Here is an 18585-nt window from a genome sequence, read left to right as displayed (position 1 = left end):
GTATAAGTAAATAATCAATCACTACAAGTAAATATCAATACAAGTATAAGTAAATATCAATACAAGTACTCAAACCACAACTTTGGTAATTACATTCCCTTGGGCATACACCGTCATCCTGCAAGAATCACAAAACATTTCGTTGGTCATTGACTCCTTCCATATTGTTCAATCTATTGCATTTGCATCACAAATATCTTTTCAAAACAACACTTCACCATCACCAAGATACAACAATTTCACTTCATTTTCAAGTTTTGTAAAGCATCTGCAACATCTGGCAAAAACGTTTGCCTCCACACAAATGTTGACTCTTTGTTTGAAAGGAAGGGCTGATCACTTGTGTTTGAATCCAGGTATGAAACATTTTCTGTCTTCATAACACCTGCACTACTTCGTGTAGGATTTCGCTGTGTGGTAACAGTGCGGAGTCATAGACTGACCCTGCTCTCCATGTAGCATTCTTGCCACTTTTGCTGTAAACCATAATAATTCCTGAACAAGGCCTTCGCCCAGTTGTAGTCGACTTGCCTCTTCCCTCATTATGAGTGGGCAGCAAGTATTGGTGTGACGTTGATTGGCCAGCAAGATGTGGAACAGGGATGCCGGATGCATCCACAATGATGTTGGGACCATGGTGTTCAGGTCATCCATGGTCCATACCATGAGCAACCAGCGGAATTGTGCACAGCTGTTGTGAAAAGGCACAGCCATTTGTTTGCAGCTCCATGCTGGCTCCCCGCAAGTTGGTGAAGTAATAACATATGTTCCCGCATTTCACAGAGGTTGCAGGTAAAATGTCGTTGTCCTGCAACTTCTGATGTGATGAATGTTCCAAGCCTTCGAACAAGAGTAAGTGATCGCCTTTCTTTCATATGTTGCAGTGTGATCCAGGCAGATGGTCACATAAATTTCCTTGGTGAAGGTAAGCATCCATCTCCAAGTTACACGGGAGAATGTCTTCATCATTCTTTGAGAAAGAGGGTGTATGCCACGATTAACTTCATTTTTTAGCCACAAATTTTCTTTCTTTCTTCTTCCCAATTCCGTTAGCAATCCCTCCAAAATGTGATCTCGTCTTATCCTTATGCTCAGTCATATCTGAATCTGCTTTCCGCACACACTGAATCAGATAGGGTACATCTTACCATGAAATCAGCATAATCATGTATATCTTCCGACAGTTTCACATTCAACAATTTGTTGTTTTTCCTTAACACAAAAAGTTATATTCATTTATATGCGTCACACAAATAATATTCAATCAGGTATGTATTTTATTACTAAACTAAGAATAGCATTGTATATGATTACAATCACAAACGGGAATACCTAATTCCCAACAACAATTTTCCCAAACCAACAAATTAAGCATAATGTATAATTACCATAATTCCTCTCCACTTTTTCTTTTCCCTCTTTTTTTTTTTTTTTTTTTTTTTTTTTTTCCTAACAGTGTGTCACTCGTGGTGATATGAGTTCATTGATATTGTAATTGACACAACTCATAACATTGTCGTTATGCCATTATCTTAATTCTACTGTTTATGTCGCCATAAAAGTCTTCCTTTTTTGGTTCCACATTTCTTTCCTCATTTGTCACTTCATGTGTTATCATCGTGTTGTTGGTTACCTTATTCAAACACACCGTCACTAAGGCTTTCAAGCAAGCCACCACTAAAACAATTGCCAATATAACTACTAAACCAACAAACAAGTCTGCTACTCCTTGTATATATTCATATCTATGACATAGTTATATGTCGATGACATTTAACATTATATACCAAACTAACAAGCTTCCTAAAAGGTAAATAAAGAAAATCCCTTAATATGTAACATAATCAGATTATTTGTCTTACCCTGATCCCCCTATCTCCCGGGGTTGAACTCAATCCCCTGATCATGGGTGTAGTTGTGATACATTTTTTCACTCATGCTGTATTAATATCAGCAGGTAATTGTATGTCATGTAGGCAAATAAATGTCACTATTCCAAGTAGGAATATCACATGTTGAAAATGTAATGTTTATCAATGCAAGGGGTGTTAAAATGTAATTCAAATGACTGTAAATCATGACTATCATTTATCCGCCACTGAATGTTCTGCTGGGCTGCTAGGTGCAGCCTCATTTTCTGTGGGATCGTCCACCTTAGCCCCATGTGCTTGCTTGCAATGAGAGGCATGAATCCAACTTTCTATTTTGGGTCCATATTTGTTTCTATTCTTATCAATCTCCTATGGTTTATCAATTCGTTCCAAGATACCGCAACCAAAGGTTTTAACCAAAGCTCTACCAAACTATTTCCAATTTGAACAAAAATGCCAGTGAAACAATGATTTGAAGGATTAACTTCAAGGGGTCAATAAATTTATTCTATAGCCAGATCTAATTTTCCCATCCAATAGTTTGCCTTGCCACATGTCATATTATAACACCTTAATAAACCTTCGAAAAAATGTTTCCCATCTCAACAAATTTCCTTTTTACAAATAGCCATGTGTAACTTACGTATTTAACTACAATTTCCTCTCAATTTGTTTGGCCTAACTGGCCGCAAAAGTGGCTGCCAGCATGCAGTACCGTTTTTTATCTACCAAGGAAGTGTTCCACACAAGACCTCTACCAAAATGTTGTTTGTAAAAACAAATCTGGGATTTCTGATTACATGGATGCACACTCTCAGGACATTTTCAGGCTGCTGTTAACAATCCACTACGATAAATTAATTCCTTTACCCACAATCAAATAATTAGTACAAATTGAGGATATTATCCCTATCACATTCTTTTATAGATTCATTATGTTGGATCTAATTTTTTCCAATAATTTTCCACTGCTGTAAGGCAGAACAATAGCTCTCATAAGTCTTAGTAATATCGTACTTAATTTGCCCAGCAGAGAATAATTTATTTACTATCCTTTCTCATCTGTTAACCAGTGACTTTGTTTAAACTCCAGAACTGAAAACCCACAATAGTTCAAACCAGCAAAATTTTCTTTACTCTTTTCCCATATCATCTATGCCTAAAACACATCCATACATACAGCACAATTTATATGCTGATAAAATTCAAGTTTATATATATAAAATCCATGAGCAGAGTATTCTGGGAAGTCAGTGTAAGACCTCTCCCAAATTTGGATGATTTTGTACTTCCTCATTTCCTTTTATGAAGCTCATATCCATAAATAGATGTTATTCTCATATACATTCTATCAAAAATGGAATCCCAAAATTACTCACAATTTTACTATTAATTAATGGCTGCTCATAACCCAGCACATCAAATTTTTATATTCCATTTCCCTTGACAAAAGAGATAATGCTCATAATCAAATTATATTTCTATTTTATTTTACGGATTCTCTGGATATTCAATCCCATCCACATATCCCAATCCCATCCACATATAACTATCCATTTCCAGACAGGCACACTGTCGGTGTCAACAATCTTGTAAGATTGATACACAAAAACACACACACACATGCATTATGCATATTTGTTTGCGTTGGAACCATTATTTACAGATCAGATGGGTGTCAATTTTATTTCAATTTCATAAAATTTGTCAATCAAATTCAAAATGCTTATAGACAAATAAACCAAAAGTCCATTCTTAGAAAACCCTTATGATGTCACATTGAAATTACCCTTTCTGCCTTCACAATAATCTATCCAAATTTTGACTACACACCCATTTGCATGTCAGTCGACCATTGACCTATCAATCGTGCGGAACAATAGTCCGAAATTCCCACCTGATCATCATGTGACTCTTGTTACTTGGTTTGCCAAAAATTGCAACGCAATTGTTCCAAACTTTGTAAATTTAAAATTGCTGTGCCCAAAATAGAAGATCCAATTTTGGCATTTGATCAATTAATTATTAATTTGTTAACAAGCAAAAAGAAAAAATGAATCATTCTTGCTCTGAAAACTTTTCAGACACAAGAATCATCGACAGTTATTCATGTTTGTCCAGTAATCGAATCTGTTGAGGCCAATCATCATTTGGGATTTGCAGCAATGAAGGCCTAATCATTGTCTGAGGTATCGGTCAGCACTGGTACCCTTGATCTTGGTTTACCCTATTAACTTGTCTTCCTTTTGGTATACGGACATCCTCTTTTCCAATGTCCCATCCGTCCACATTTGAAACACCGGTTTCTGTCGTTGTCTGATCTGTGCACCTGTGCACTTGTATTGCTGGGCTGCATCTCTACATCCCTGAGTTGCCACTGCAATCTCTCGTTATCTCCTGAAACACGAAAAAATTCTCTGTACCGTCCTTTTTGGGGAGACAACTGGAAATCTGATGGGACAACTGTCACTTTCGTTCCTAATTTCGAGGGCAGTTGTGCATTTGTCTCCTCCACTGTATCCTGTATCCTTTTTATTTTAAGTTCTAGATCCGTTATCCGTTCTTGCTGTTCCCGTTGTCTGGATTCACCATCCCAAAGATGGAATGCAAGCCAGTCTACCGTTAGATTCTGTCTCTTCCTGGCTTTCAATCTTTGTTCCAATCTTTCCAATCGACTTCGCTCGAATGTACCATCTCTTGGAAACTCCTCATCATGTCCCTTTGTCCACAAATACCAATTCTCGACCTGTCTTATAGCTTCGGCACCATAACGGTCGTACATATGATGTGTACAAGTACCTTTTTGTGGAATTTCTGGTTGTCCTTGTGTATTCTTGCAGGCTCCATTTCCCATTCTGCCTTTTATCAAAGTAGCGTTGGATGTGTTGTAGCTTGTTCCAGGTTCCTCTAAAGCTTCACTCGTACCTCCAGGAAGGATCTCTCCACCTGTTCACACGGTGATTTCCAGAGAATCTCCCTCAGCTGTGGCTTTTGCACAATCCAATCTCACAGATCAGTATTTGCAGATGAGCCGGAGGGTCAGTATGAAATGGGTGAATCCTCAGGTGTCCGCTCTGTTTGACGGGGAAATCACACAATGGTAACCGCACATATATATCTGTATATAAACTCACCACCTTGCTCAATTTTCCCAGGTTGTCTCCACATTGATTAATATCTCGCAAATATATCAAAGCTTCTTTCTTGAGACCGCATTTTCATCAATCAAACAATCAATATATTCAATTCAATTTATTCAGTTCAATTTATGCAATTAAATTCAATCAATTAGATTCAATCAATTAACAATTCAATCAATTATTCAATTTCAATTAATTCATCAATATTCATCAATAAATCAAATTAATCATTTTGAATGACTCCTTGCATAAGCCCTTTCCCCAATGATGTCAGGACAGGTCCATCCATTGACTGAGATCGACTCATCGGTCATCACCTCTGGTTCGTACCTCATGTCAATTGATGAATCACCGTCCTGTCCTAGGGTCATATCTGACATATTTCCCCATTTTGCCTGGTCTCCACAAATTTTCTTTGCAACCACTAAAGGCAACTCATCCTTCATTCGTGAGACAGCCAAAATGGATGGCAGATATTAAAGTTCATTGGAAAAAATATCTCATCATTTTTTTTTTTCTTTAATAGTACCCAAAATCTCTTGGCAATTTAAATTTCGTAAAACTACTGAAATAAGACTGTAAAATTCCTTCAATCATGCTAAATTTTGAAGCTCCATTGCTTGTAACACCCAATTTATCCCATAGGGCTTGAAAGTTCTTTCCCAAGTTCATGCAATCATTCTGCATTTGAACCCTATGATATCATTCATTATAATAATCATCATGATTTTATAGTCATGGTCATATCATAATCATCTATTTAAAACGAACATTTCCTTTATCACCACAATTATGTGGTATAATCAACAATAGAATAAAACTGTACATAGCAACAGGCTACCTCATGGCCACTCAGTATACCTATTGACAATAAGTCATAACAATATCGAATAATCATTGAACAATTCAAAAATCGCTTCCACTGCTCCAGCCGCAGCATTCGTCATTTTGTTTGCTCATCCGCATGACCAAAACGAAATAAAGGGAGCTCAACCATTACACAGCGCTTTTAATGGCGCATGCCATAGAAACTCAACGCAATTTCGACTCAGCCAGAAAACGAGCAAATTTTGCAGGATGTTAACTGGAATTAGTCGTGAAAATATATCCAAAATACACAAAAAATACACATCCACAAAATAAACAACAAACCCAAGGTCGACCCTCTTACACAGTAAATTACATCATTTCAGCATCGTATTGATTGCTGAAATATTCCAGGGTTTATACATACCTTAAAAGAGGTATGCGTGGTGTTGCCCCCTCCCACGTTTATTCCAGGGTTTATACACACCTTAAAAGAGGTATGCGTGGTGTTGCCCCCTCCCACTTTTAATTCCTCATTAAATTACTTATTAAATTACTTATTAAATTACTCATTAAATTACTCATTAAATTACTCATTAAATTATTCGTTAAATTACTCATTAAATTACTCATTAAATTACTCATTAAATTATTCGTTAAATTACTCATTAAATTACTCATTAAATTATTCGTTAAATTACTCATTAAATTACTCATTAAATTACTCATTAAATTATTCGTTAAATTACTCATTAAATTACTCATTAAATTACTCATTAAATTACTCAGTAAATTATTCGTTAAATTACTCATTAAATTACTCATTAAATTACTCATTAAATTATTCGTTAAATTACTCATTAAATTACTCATTAAATTACTCATTAAATTACTCAGTAAATTACTCATTAACTTAACTTACATAGTTTCAGCATTGTATTGATTGCTGAAATATTCCAGGGTTTATACACACCTTAAAAGAGGTATGCGTGGTGTTGCCCCCTCCCACTTTTAATTACTCATTACATCGTTTCCATTTAAAAAAACATCGCTTCTACTGCTCCAGCCGCAGCATTTGTCACTTTGTTTGCTCATCCGCATGACCAAACCGAAATAAAAGGAGCTCAACCATTACACAGCGCTTTTAATGGCGCATGCCATAGAAACTCAACGCAATTTCGACTCGGCCAGCAAACGAGCAAATTTTGCAGGATGTTAACTGGAATTAGTCGTGAAAATATATCCAAAATACACAAGAAATACACAAAAATACACTCCCACACAAATAAACAACATTTATTCCGTTCAACAGAACAAACATTTCCTCTATCATGACACGCATGTCTTCAAAATTATATGACCAAGAGAAAAAGTAAAATTAATTAAAACTGCGGGCAGTGATGATCCGGGGACCATACCGCTCCATCCTGATTGGACGAGTGCGTGCTAGAGTCGTTAACAACGACAGTCCAGATCCGATTGTTCAAAATTTCAACTCAATCGATCGAAAAATGAACGCAGGGATGCATTTTAAAGGTGCAGTGGCACTAACTGAGTTGCCACGAATATGGCCACGAAATTGCCAATATGGCCATCACAAAATATTTTCCTTAATCAATTGGCTCATAGCATAACCAATCTGCAAGTATTTCATCCGAAGATGTATCTCTCAGGAATTTTAATTAAATAAGTCATTTATAAATCAACGAGTTAATTTATTAAATGATTAATCAATAAATCAATATTTTCCTTGACAGCCACATCACTTGGTCAGTGTCATGTCCAAATATCAGCTTCCTTACTCAAAAGGTGCCTGAGTTAATGTAATGTAATTACTGTAATAAGATTACTGCAATTACTGTAATGATTACTGTAATTACTGTAATTACCGGAACTGTAATTACTGTAATTACCTCAGGTAATTACTGTAATGTAATTACTGTAATGTAATAAGAAATGTAATTAATTAAATAAGTACTTCATTAATCGTTAATAATGAAATAATTCCTGAATTCTCATTCGATTCACTTGACATTCGAATGTCCCCAAAACGTTGGAGCAAAACGTTGCAACAACGAAAGTGAAACGTTGTAGCGACGTTGTGGAAATGTTAGCAAAACCCAACATTTGAATGTTCCCATTCATTCCAACAACAAGTTCCAACAACAAGTTCCAACAACAAGTTCCAACAGCAAGTTCCAACAACAAGTTCCAACAACAAGTTCCAACAACAAGTTCCAACAAGTTCCAACAGCAAGTTCCAACAGCAAGTTGCAACAACAAGTTCCAACAAGTTCCAACAACAAGTTCCAACAACAAGTTCCAACAACAAGTTCCAACAGCAAGTTCCAACAGCAAGTTCCAACAACAAGTTCCAACAGCAAGTTCCAACAACAAGTTCCAACAACAAGTTCCAACAACAAGTTCCAACAAGTTCCAACAGCAAGTTCCAACAGCAAGTTGCAACAACAAGTTCCAACAAGTTCCAACAACAAGTTCCAACAACAAGTTCCAACAACAAGTTCCAACAAGTTCCAACAGCAAGTTCCAACAGCAAGTTGCAACAACAAGTTCCAACAAGTTCCAACAACAAGTTCCAACAACAAGTTCCAACAACAAGTTCCAACAACAAGTTCCAACAGCAAGTTCCAACAGCAAGTTCCAACAACAAGTTCCAACAGCAAGTTCCAACAACAAGTTTCAACAACAAGTTCCAACAACAAGTTCCAACAACAAGTTCCAACAACAAGTTCCAACAGCAAGTTCCAACAACAAGTTCCAACAAGTTCCAACAGCAAGTTCCAACAGCAAGTTGCAACAACAAGTTCCAACAGCAAGTTCCAACAACAAGTTCCAACAAGTTCCAACAGCAAGTTCCAACAGCAAGTTGCAACAACAAGTTCCAACAAGTTCCAACAACAAGTTCCAACAACAAGTTCCAACAAGTTCCAACAACAAGTTCCAACAGCAAGTTCCAACAACAAGTTCCAACAAGTTCCAACAGCAAGTTCCAACAGCAAGTTGCAACAACAAGTTCCAACAAGTTCCAACAACAAGTTCCAACAACAAGTTCCAACAGCAAGTTCCAACAAGTTCCAACAGCAAGTTCCAACAGCAAGTTCCAACAAGTTCCAACAGCAAGTTTCAACAAGTTCCAACAACAAGTTCCAACAACAAGTTGCAACAACAAGTTCCAACAAGTTCCAACAACAAGTTCCAACAGCAAGTTCCAACAAGTTCCAACAGCAAGTTCCAACAAGTTCCAACAGCAAGTTCCAACAGCAAGTTCCAACAACAAGTTCCAACAACAAGTTCCAACAACAAGTTCCAACAACAAGTTCCAACAACAAGTTCCAACAAGTTCCAACAGCAAGTTCCAACAACAAGTTCCAACAGCAAGTTCCAACAGCAAGTTGCAACAACAAGTTCCAACAAGTTCCAACAGCAAGTTCCAACAAGTTCCAACAACAAAACTTTGAAACCACAATCCAATCTCACTTGGTCATCACTCTGTCTATCTCTTTTTGTCTGTCTCTCTCTATGTGTCTGACTATCATCTTTATCTCTGTTTGTCTCTATGTCTCTCTCTCTATCTCTCTCTGTCTATCTCTCTCTGTCTGTCTCTCTCTATGTGTCTGACTCTGACTATCATCTTTATCTCTGTTTGTCTCTATGTCTCTCTTTCTTTCTTTTTCTGTCTATCTCTCTCTGTCTGTCTCTCTTTCTCACTTTGTCTCACTCTGTCTATCTCTTTTTGTCTGTCTCTCTCTATGTGTCTGACTATCATCTTTATCTCTGTTTGTCTCTATGTCTCTCTTTCTTTCTTTTTCTGTCTATCTCTCTCTGTCTGTCTCTCTTTCTCACTTTGTCTCACTCTGTCTATCTCTTTTTGTCTGTCTCTCTCTATGTGTCTGACTATCATCTTTATCTCTGTTTGTCTCTATGTCTCTCTTTCTTTCTTTTTCTGTCTATCTCTCTCTGTCTGTCTCTCTTTCTCACTTTGTCTCACTCTGTCTATCTCTTTTTGTCTGTCTCTCTCTATGTGTCTGACTATCATCTTTATCTCTGTTTGTCTCTATGTCTCTCTTTCTTTCTTTTTCTGTCTATCTCTCTCTGTCTGTCTCTCTTTCTCACTTTGTCTCACTCTGTCTATCTCTTTTTGTCTGTCTCTCTCTATGTGTCTGACTATCATCTTTATCTCTGTTTGTCTCTATGTCTCTCTCTCTTTCTCTCTCTGTCTATCTCTCTCTGTCTGTCTCTCTTTCTCACTTTGTCTCACTCTGTCTATCTCTTTTTGTCTGTCTCTGGGGTAGATGTAGGGATGGGTTCTTTTTAGGATCATGTTGCATCGAGCATTATTTTTCAAACAGTGTGACTATTAAGCCCACGCCAAAACCTCTGACATCCCACCATTAACACCTATTTTAAGCGTGCCGAATCAGTAAGCATCACCCCTTATATGAGCCTCGACCAGAGGGTGGTTGTCACCCACAAACACTCGTCGCGAGCTGTTCCATTGTCTGTTGATTCCCATTCTGCTGTTTTTGTCTCATAATCAAGATAAATTTGGAACAGCCCTTAAACTAACACCAAGCAGATCAATTTTTATATTTAAATATAAAATCATTTTCTCATTAATTCATAATCATAAAATCATTTAATCCGTGTCACCCATGCTATTTATCTAGCAAATTTCGTCAAAAAAAAAACACAACAGGTTTTAGTTATGGCGGGAAAACTGAAAAAAAAATTCTCTATTTAAAACGGGTGTACACGATTGTACACGTGTACGGACCTTACCGACCCGGCAAACAAATCGCCTCATGCACATCAGTGGTGCGTTTCTTCGTGGCGCGTGTCAGAAGAATTACACAGCGCAGGAAAAATACGTATTTACAGAAATCGTTAAAAAAAAACTCGGATAATCGCTAAAATCGTTGTGGCCGGTGTACCATATTGGAAATATATATATATATATATAATTATAATTCCGTTTCCCGGTTCCCTGTCGCTCGCCAAGCGCCGATCAAGTCAAGTGCTTCGAACAAGTGCAAAAAAAAAGTAGTACTTTATCCGTGTGCTGGTGGGTAAACGAGTGTACCGGCCTTACACGTCCTGGAAGCAGATCGTCCCATGGTGCACTCATGGCACGATCTTGCTCCTAGTTCATGGTAAGGCTTCTAATAACCAGCGTCGAACTGGCGCATCTATTTACACAGCGCAAAAATACGTTACACTCCTCGGATTATCGTTACGTTACCTATATCGTGGTATCGGTGCGTAGGGAAGTCCAACACCACCTCCTCCACCATGTATGTACAAAAACTAAACACAGGTTCGTATTTCATAATGGACAATCCCCAAGAAGCCATGCTTACCTTGGCGATGTCCACTCGATCCACGTACGGTAGCCACCAAGTTGTCGTGGAAGTGTGTTTGGGACTCGAGACTCCAATGACCGGAAACAGGTTTACAAAAGATCAAGACTTTATTAACTACTAGTTCACTTGTTTCAATATAATAAGGAACTACAATACCATAACGAATTTAGTAATTCAAGTCGTTGGTTCTTCCTCATTGGCCGGTGCTCTCCTGGCGCTGCTTTCCCATTGCATACTCGTTCGTCCGTCGGGCAGATGTTCTCGTGGCAAGTCCTCCTGACTCAAAGTTTGCTCTTGCTTATATGGGCAAATTGGAGTTAATCCTCCGTGCGCTGAATGTTAATCCTCCGTGCGCTGAAGCTCCTTGGTCATCCACAACCGCCTCCCTGCTGGGGAGGTTCTTCACCCTCTTTGCATCCCGATGTCCAAAAACAAATAGTGCGGGCTTGGGAATGTGTGTTAGCCCGGGGTCGTAATAAAGGTGGACAAAAGGACTCCCAGCTTCGACAGAGCGAGATACATTCCTGACATTCTTACAACCACCTGCTAGTACCTGCTTCCAACCAATGAGTTATACTGAGTTACAATCAATGAGTTACATTTCCACAACATCTACATTCCGCAAACCCTCCCATCTACATCGACATTCCGCAAACCCTCCCATCTACATCTACATTCCGCAAACCCTCCCCCTTCATCTGCATTCCGCAAACTCTCCCATCTACATCTACATTCCGCAAACCCTCCCATCTGCATCTACATTCCGCAAACTCTTCCATCTACATCTACATTCCGCAAACCCTCCCCCTTCATCTGCATTCCGCAAACTCTCCCATCTACATCTACATTCCGCAAACCCTCCCCCTTCATCTGCATTCCGCAAACTCTCCCCCTTCATCTACATTCCGCAAACTCTCCCATCTACATCTACATTCCGCAAACCCTCCCCCTTCATCTGCATTCCGCAAACTCTCCCATCTACATCTACATTCCGCAAACCCTCCCCCTTCATCTGCATTCCGCAAACCCTCCCCCTTCATCTACATTCCGCAAACCCTCCCCCTTCATCTGCATTCCGCAAACCCTCCCCCTTCATCTACATTCCGCAAACTCTCCCCCTCCATCTACATTCCGCAAACCCTCCCCCTTCATCTGCATTCCGCAAACCCTCCCCCTTCATCTACATTCCGCAAACCCTCCCCCTTCATCTACATTCCGCAAACCCTCCCCCTTCATCTACATTCCGCAAACCCTCCCCCTTCATCTGCATTCCGCAAACCCTCCCCCTTCATCTACATTCCGCAAACTCTCCCATCTACATCTACATTCCGCAAACCCTCCCCCTTCATCTGCATTCCGCAAACTCTCCCATCTACATCTACATTCCGCAAACCCTCCCATCTGCATCTACATTCCGCAAACCCTCCCATCTACATCTACATTCCGCAAACTCTCCCATCTACATCGACATTCCACAAACTCTTACATCTACATTTCACAAACTCTCCCATCTACATCTACATTCCGCATACCCTCCCATCTACATCTCCATTCCGCAAACCCTCCCATCTACTTTCTCCCATCTACATATACATTCCGCATACCCTCCCATCTACATCTACGTTCGTTTCGCATATCCTCTCATCTACTTTCTCACAAACCGATTCAAAAAGGTTGAGTCACTCAAACACTTGGGTTTCACTTTCAGCCATGATCTCTCTTAGACACATTCCAAAGTTGTTCTCCAAAGTCAAACGCCGAGTTGGCACCTTTTGAGCGAGGAAGCTGATATTCAGACACGACGGTGACCAAATGATGTGTCTATAAAGGATATTTTTGATTTATTGATTAACCAAGTAATCAATTAATTATTATTGTTTTGAACTATTTAATTAATTTTCAAAAAGTTACAGCTTCGGAAAAAAACACTGGTGGTTGAGGTATGCTATTAGCCAATTGATTAAGAAATTATTTTACGATTACTATTTATTTATTTTAGTTATGCAATTGATCAATCAATTGTTGTGCACCTCTCCCTCCCAATACCATGTCTACGTGTTGCATGGGGGCATCGTTGGGCCCCGCAAGCACCCCGGCAATGCCGCGCTGGAGGATATTTATTTATTTATTTGGCATGGGGCCTGGTGTACTTTGAATGTATCTGTACTTGTTTTGTTTTTTTTGCCCCATTTTGTGTGTTGAGCCATTGCGCCCCCCCTCCCCCCCCCCCCCCCCCCACAATAACTGTATTAAAATGCTTTTCAAAATGTTATTGTATCATGCTCTCTCTCCCTCTGTCTCTGTGTCTCTCTGTGTCTCTGTCTCTCTATTTCTCTTTCTCTCTGTCTCTGTCTCTGTCTATCTCTCTGATGTGACATACTCTTCACAGAGCGTCGGTGCCACCGATGCATCTTCCTGAGCAAGGGTTGTACTGGGTGGTTTGCCATTGCCTTCCCAGCAGTAGTTAGGGCAGGGATTAGTAATTTGTTCAGGGCGCCAGAGATAGTTCGCCTACTCTTCACGAAGGACACCATGGGATCTCTAACGTCCACCAACTAATGCGGGCAGACAGCTCCCAGTTTTAACGTCCATCCGAGGGACGGCACACACAAGGATGAATCATCCGGCCTGTGAAACTTCGGGATGACAGTTTATAGCTGGGAAAGGATTCGAACCCAGGCTATAGTCAGCTTGTCGGTGAATATTGGTACGTCTAAGTCCAGGCCATCCTGCCAGCCATATTAATTATATCGTACTATATACATACACATGCGTGTGAATGTCTACCAAGGTGGGATGACTACCTCCACCTTTAACCCACCCTCCCAGGGCGTCTCTCTTTATTATAACTATTACACTCAAACATATAATGACAGATGCATATGATGTGATGTTGCAGGAAGAAGAAGCAACTTTCAACCTGGGCAAGTATCGTAAAACCATCCATGAGTTGGACGAGGCGGAGGAGAGGGCCGGCCTGGCTGAGTCGGCTCTGTGCAAAATACGCCTCAAGAGCCGAAGCCGTGGCAAGAAGAGCCACTCCAGCTACGATGACTAGCTCAATGAGGTGCGGGTCCACCTGAAGGTTGTAATAAAATGGCCATGACTATGATAATCGCAATTTAAGGACTCGAGCTACGATGACTCGCTCAATGAGGTGCGGGTCCACCTGAAGGTGGTAATAAAATGGCCATGACTAGACTATGACAACCATAATTTAAGGACTCTAGCTACGATGACTCGCTCAATGAGGTGCGGGTCCACCCGAAGGAGGTAATAAAATGGCCATGACTATGATAATCACAATTTAAGGACTCTAGCTACGATGACTCGCTCAATGAGGTGCGGGTCCACCTTAAGGAGGTAATAAAATGGCCATGACTAGGATAATCACAATTTAAGGACTCTAGCTACGATGACTCGCTTAATGAGGTGCGGGTCCACCTGAAGGTGGTAATAAAATGGCCATGACTATGATAACCATAATTTAAGGACTCTAGCTACGATGACTCGCTCAATGAGGTGCGGGTCCACCTGAAGGTGGTAATAAAATGGCCATGACTAGGATAATCATAATTTAAGGACTCTAGCTACGATGACTCGCTCAATGAGGTGCGGGTCCACCTGAAGGAGGTAATAAAATGGCCATGACTATGATAATCACAATTTAAGGACTCTAGCTACGATGACTATCTCAATGAGGTGCGGGTCCACCTGAAGGAGGTAATAAAATGGCCATGACTATGACAACCATAATTTAAGGACTCTAGCTACGATGACTCGCTCAATGAGGTGCGGGTCCACCTGAAGGAGGTAATAAAATGGCCATGACTAGGATAATCACAATTTAAGGACTCTAGCTACGATGACTTGCTCAATGAGGTGCGGGTCCACCTGAAGGTGGTAATAAAATGGCCATGACTATGATAATCATAATTTAAGGTGACTTGTCAGCTTAATCCTCGAATTGGCAGAAGATTTCATCGGAATGAGATGCAAACCAAATGCCATAAATTAATCTTGATCTACTTTTCCTTTCTGTTTTCAGGGTAATGGATTCCTCCTTCGGTGACTGAGAAATTCACGATGAATGCGGAAAGTCGTCACGAGGAGGAGCCGACACAAACACAGCCACGCACAGGCCCTCCATCTTGAATTTGTTGTTACTATTTACACCCAGTTCTTTGGGATTACATATTTGTCGATATGATAAATTAATGCTCGTCATGTTTTGCACATACAATGCTGAAATAAGAAAAAGATTGGTGTTGCATTTGAAATCTCTCAGCAGAGGTAACTGAATAATGAACCGACATCTTATTTTGATGCCTTTACGGATCACATGATTATCCACAAAACCTGCTGCCAGTTCCATTGAAAAGATCTTTGGTTTCCACTGGGGTTATCACTTTAAAAGTGTTTGTCCATTAGCGTAGGTTAATGTGTAGGCCGAAGACAAATAAAATGCTGCTCTGCACTTTGTTCCAGCGCTTTGATCAAGGTTTGCTTCTCCTTTTATGTTCACGCACATGCTTTGCTCACAAGTCGCACCTTTATCTATTCAATAACAAAAGCTCCTTTGTTTTCAAGTCGCGGTGATTTTGTGATCAACATGCATGTTGAAGCAAAAAGGGAAAGAATGGTTGAACCTGTTGTGGTGTATGTATGTGTATATATAGACACATGCACAGACACATAAGACATGCAATGAAAGGAGCGGGAGATAAGAGGGGGAGAGAGGGAAGCACACAAGCACAACAACAGAAGAGAACAGGGATGTTGGTAGATCTGTGGATTTGGGGTGAAATTAGTGGGGGTAGAAAACATCAAGGTTTTGGATGGGGGAAGATAAGAGATGGTGGTGAACAGCTGTTTTAAAGGCCTGGAGGGAGGAGTGGGATTGAAGAGAGTGAGGGAGTTCGTTCCAGAGGCGGGAAAAAAGAGGAATGAAGGAGTGAAGGTGAGCAGAGAGCCGAGGTTTCGGCAGTTTTACCATAAGAGGGTTGCTGGCAGATCTTGTGTGACCTGTAGGAATATTTGGGGGACAGAGCACAGACAGAGCTGGGGGAGCAAGGCCGGAGAGGAGTCGGTAGAAGACGGAAAGACCACCAACCTGCCTGCGGTGAGTAAGTGAAAGGCCCTCGGAGATAGCGTCATCGCGGGAGATTCCAATGATTCTGAAAGCTTTGGTTTCAACCGCGTGAAGACGAGCTAGGTGTGAGGCAGGAGCACCGGCCCAGAGGGGATAACAGTATTCCATTGAGCTGCATGGAAACACGTTTTCCCAGGAAAGATCATGGCAGATAGTGAGACCCAAGGGTCTTTGGGGTCTTCATGGTCTTTTGTGTTTTTAACAGTCTACAGGGTATTTTGGGTCTTCTGGTATTTTGGGGTGTTTGGAGTGCGTTGGGTCTTCGGGGTCTTCTGGGTCCTTGGGGTCTTTTTACCGGTGGACAAACAGTGGTGTTCAAAGATTGTCCATTAAATCTCCAATCAAATCCCACCTAAAGCACTACTCAAAGCCTTTAAAACCTAATCTTATGAAGGAGGACAGACATCACACATACGCAAACACACACACACACACACACACACACACACACATACGCAAACACACACACACACACACACACACACACACAATGTGTTTTATATTATAGGTGACCTCCCTCCCAAGGAACTTCAACACAGGAAGAGACCATTCGGCCCATCAAGCCTGTGTAATGGGTGCCAACCCATGACAGTTTTTTGTAAACAAGGTCAAGGCTCGTGGAAGAGCGAGAACACTAAACGGATCAGGATGCAACAGGACAAAATAAACAGTCGTAGTGAGGGGGGGGGGGCACTAACAGTGGAGTTGAAGGACAAAATAGAGGGAGAATTGGACAAACAATGTGTAGGGAAGAATGGGGTGGACAGGATGGATACAGAAGGAAACTTCTTCCCCCTCCCCCCAAATCCTCCCTATCCTCCCTCTGCAGAGGTTTTCGGGGCATCCGCCCTGGCTGGAGCGGCCACTACGATCTCCGGTCGAACTGTTGTCCTGACTGTGACGATGCTGCCGGCTCTATCGACTCACGGTGACGGTAGGTTATGTGGTCCTGATGTCGACGAATTTCGCGGCCGTCCTGCAGGCGAATCACGCAGGACAGTGGACCTGGCTTCTCGATGACGTCCCCGGTAGCCACGTCGCACCTGCACCAAAATTTCGGGCAAACACTGGATCTCCAATGTTGATACATCGACTGTTGGACGACTTATCGTGCACCAACTTTTGATTAAGCTGGCTCTGATAAACGTTTGATGATATGTCTGGTTTGAGATTGTCAAGTGTCGATCTCAAGTGTCGTTTCATCAATGACTCAGACGGAGCTGCACCGGTTGTTGATTGTGGCGTGATGCGGTATTTGAACAGGAGACGAGACAGCTTTGTTTCCAGGGTTCCCTCCTGAAGTTTCTGCAATCCGGATTTGATGATTCCCACGGATCGTTCGGCCAAGCCATTTGAAGCCTGGTGATGTGGGCTGACAAACTTATGTTTGATGCCGTTCCGACGTGTGAACTCGGCAAACTCGGACCTGGAAAAACACGAACCGTTATCACTCACGATCATCCTGGGCAGACCATGAGTGGCGAAACAGCGTCTGAGTCTTTCGATGACAATGGCTGACGTAGTACCACTAGGGTTGCCACAAAAATAAGGGACACCCCACCGCCCCGGCCCACCACGAGAACATTTTGAAATTGTTGCCACTTTTAAGCCATTTTTCATGCTTTTATGGACATACATATCTCGCTACGTAAAGTGTGAGCAGATGAGTTGGACTAGTTGTTCTGTGGATATGAAAGAAACTTCATAGGTTCAGATCCACTGCTTGGGCTGCGGATCAGAAAGATTGCATTTTACTGACGTATAAGACTCATACATTGGCTATGTAGCCCGTGCTGTCCCACATTGTTGGCAGATCAATGAAAATAATCAATATCTCAATCAATCAATATCAATCACAATATATCAATATCAATATCAATCTCAATTAATTGACTGACAAAACAACTTACTATATTAATTTACAGATTTTTATTTCAATCAGTTGAACTAAGCAAAAGTAGACAGCACAAGTGTTGCCATTAGACCAACTACCCATTTGGTGTACAATTTAAAGAACTTTAATTAAGCCGATTGAACAGGCCTAAAATATTTACATATAAATATTTACAGTATAGCACCTCAGTGCTCTGAACACCCCTGCCCCCCCCCCCTCCCATCTCTCTCATTACTTTCTCTTCCATGTGTACTTTTTGTCGCGCCTTGCAGCCTGAAGCAATGGCTTGTCCTTTTTTCTTTTTTTTTTGTATACTGAATCGAGGCTCGTGAAAGAGCTA

At 40.8% G+C, this 18585-nt stretch overlaps 1 protein-coding gene across 6 annotated transcripts in view; it reads left to right on the top strand.

The window, feature by feature from the left end:
* Positions 1-15699, top strand: part of LOC137414072 (uncharacterized) — a 165402-nt gene extending 149703 nt beyond the window's left edge. For all 6 annotated transcript variants that reach the window (XM_068099542.2, XM_078778525.1, XM_078778523.1 and 3 more), the window contains 2 exons: positions 14099-14266; positions 15248-15699. In XM_068099542.2, the coding sequence (XP_067955643.2) occupies positions 14099-14257 (159 nt within the window). In that variant the 3' untranslated portion in view covers positions 14258-14266; positions 15248-15699. The remainder of the gene's footprint in view (positions 1-14098; positions 14267-15247) is intronic.
* Positions 15700-18585: the final 2886 nt, after the last annotated feature.

Source organism: Myxine glutinosa, chromosome 5 (assembly GCF_964187855.1).
Source record: "Myxine glutinosa chromosome 5, kmMyxGlut1.1, whole genome shotgun sequence".
In the NCBI taxonomy this organism is placed as follows: domain Eukaryota; kingdom Metazoa; phylum Chordata; class Myxini; order Myxiniformes; family Myxinidae; genus Myxine; species Myxine glutinosa.
Note: the sequence above shows the minus strand (reverse complement) of the source record. Positions and strands in the feature narration are given on the sequence as shown.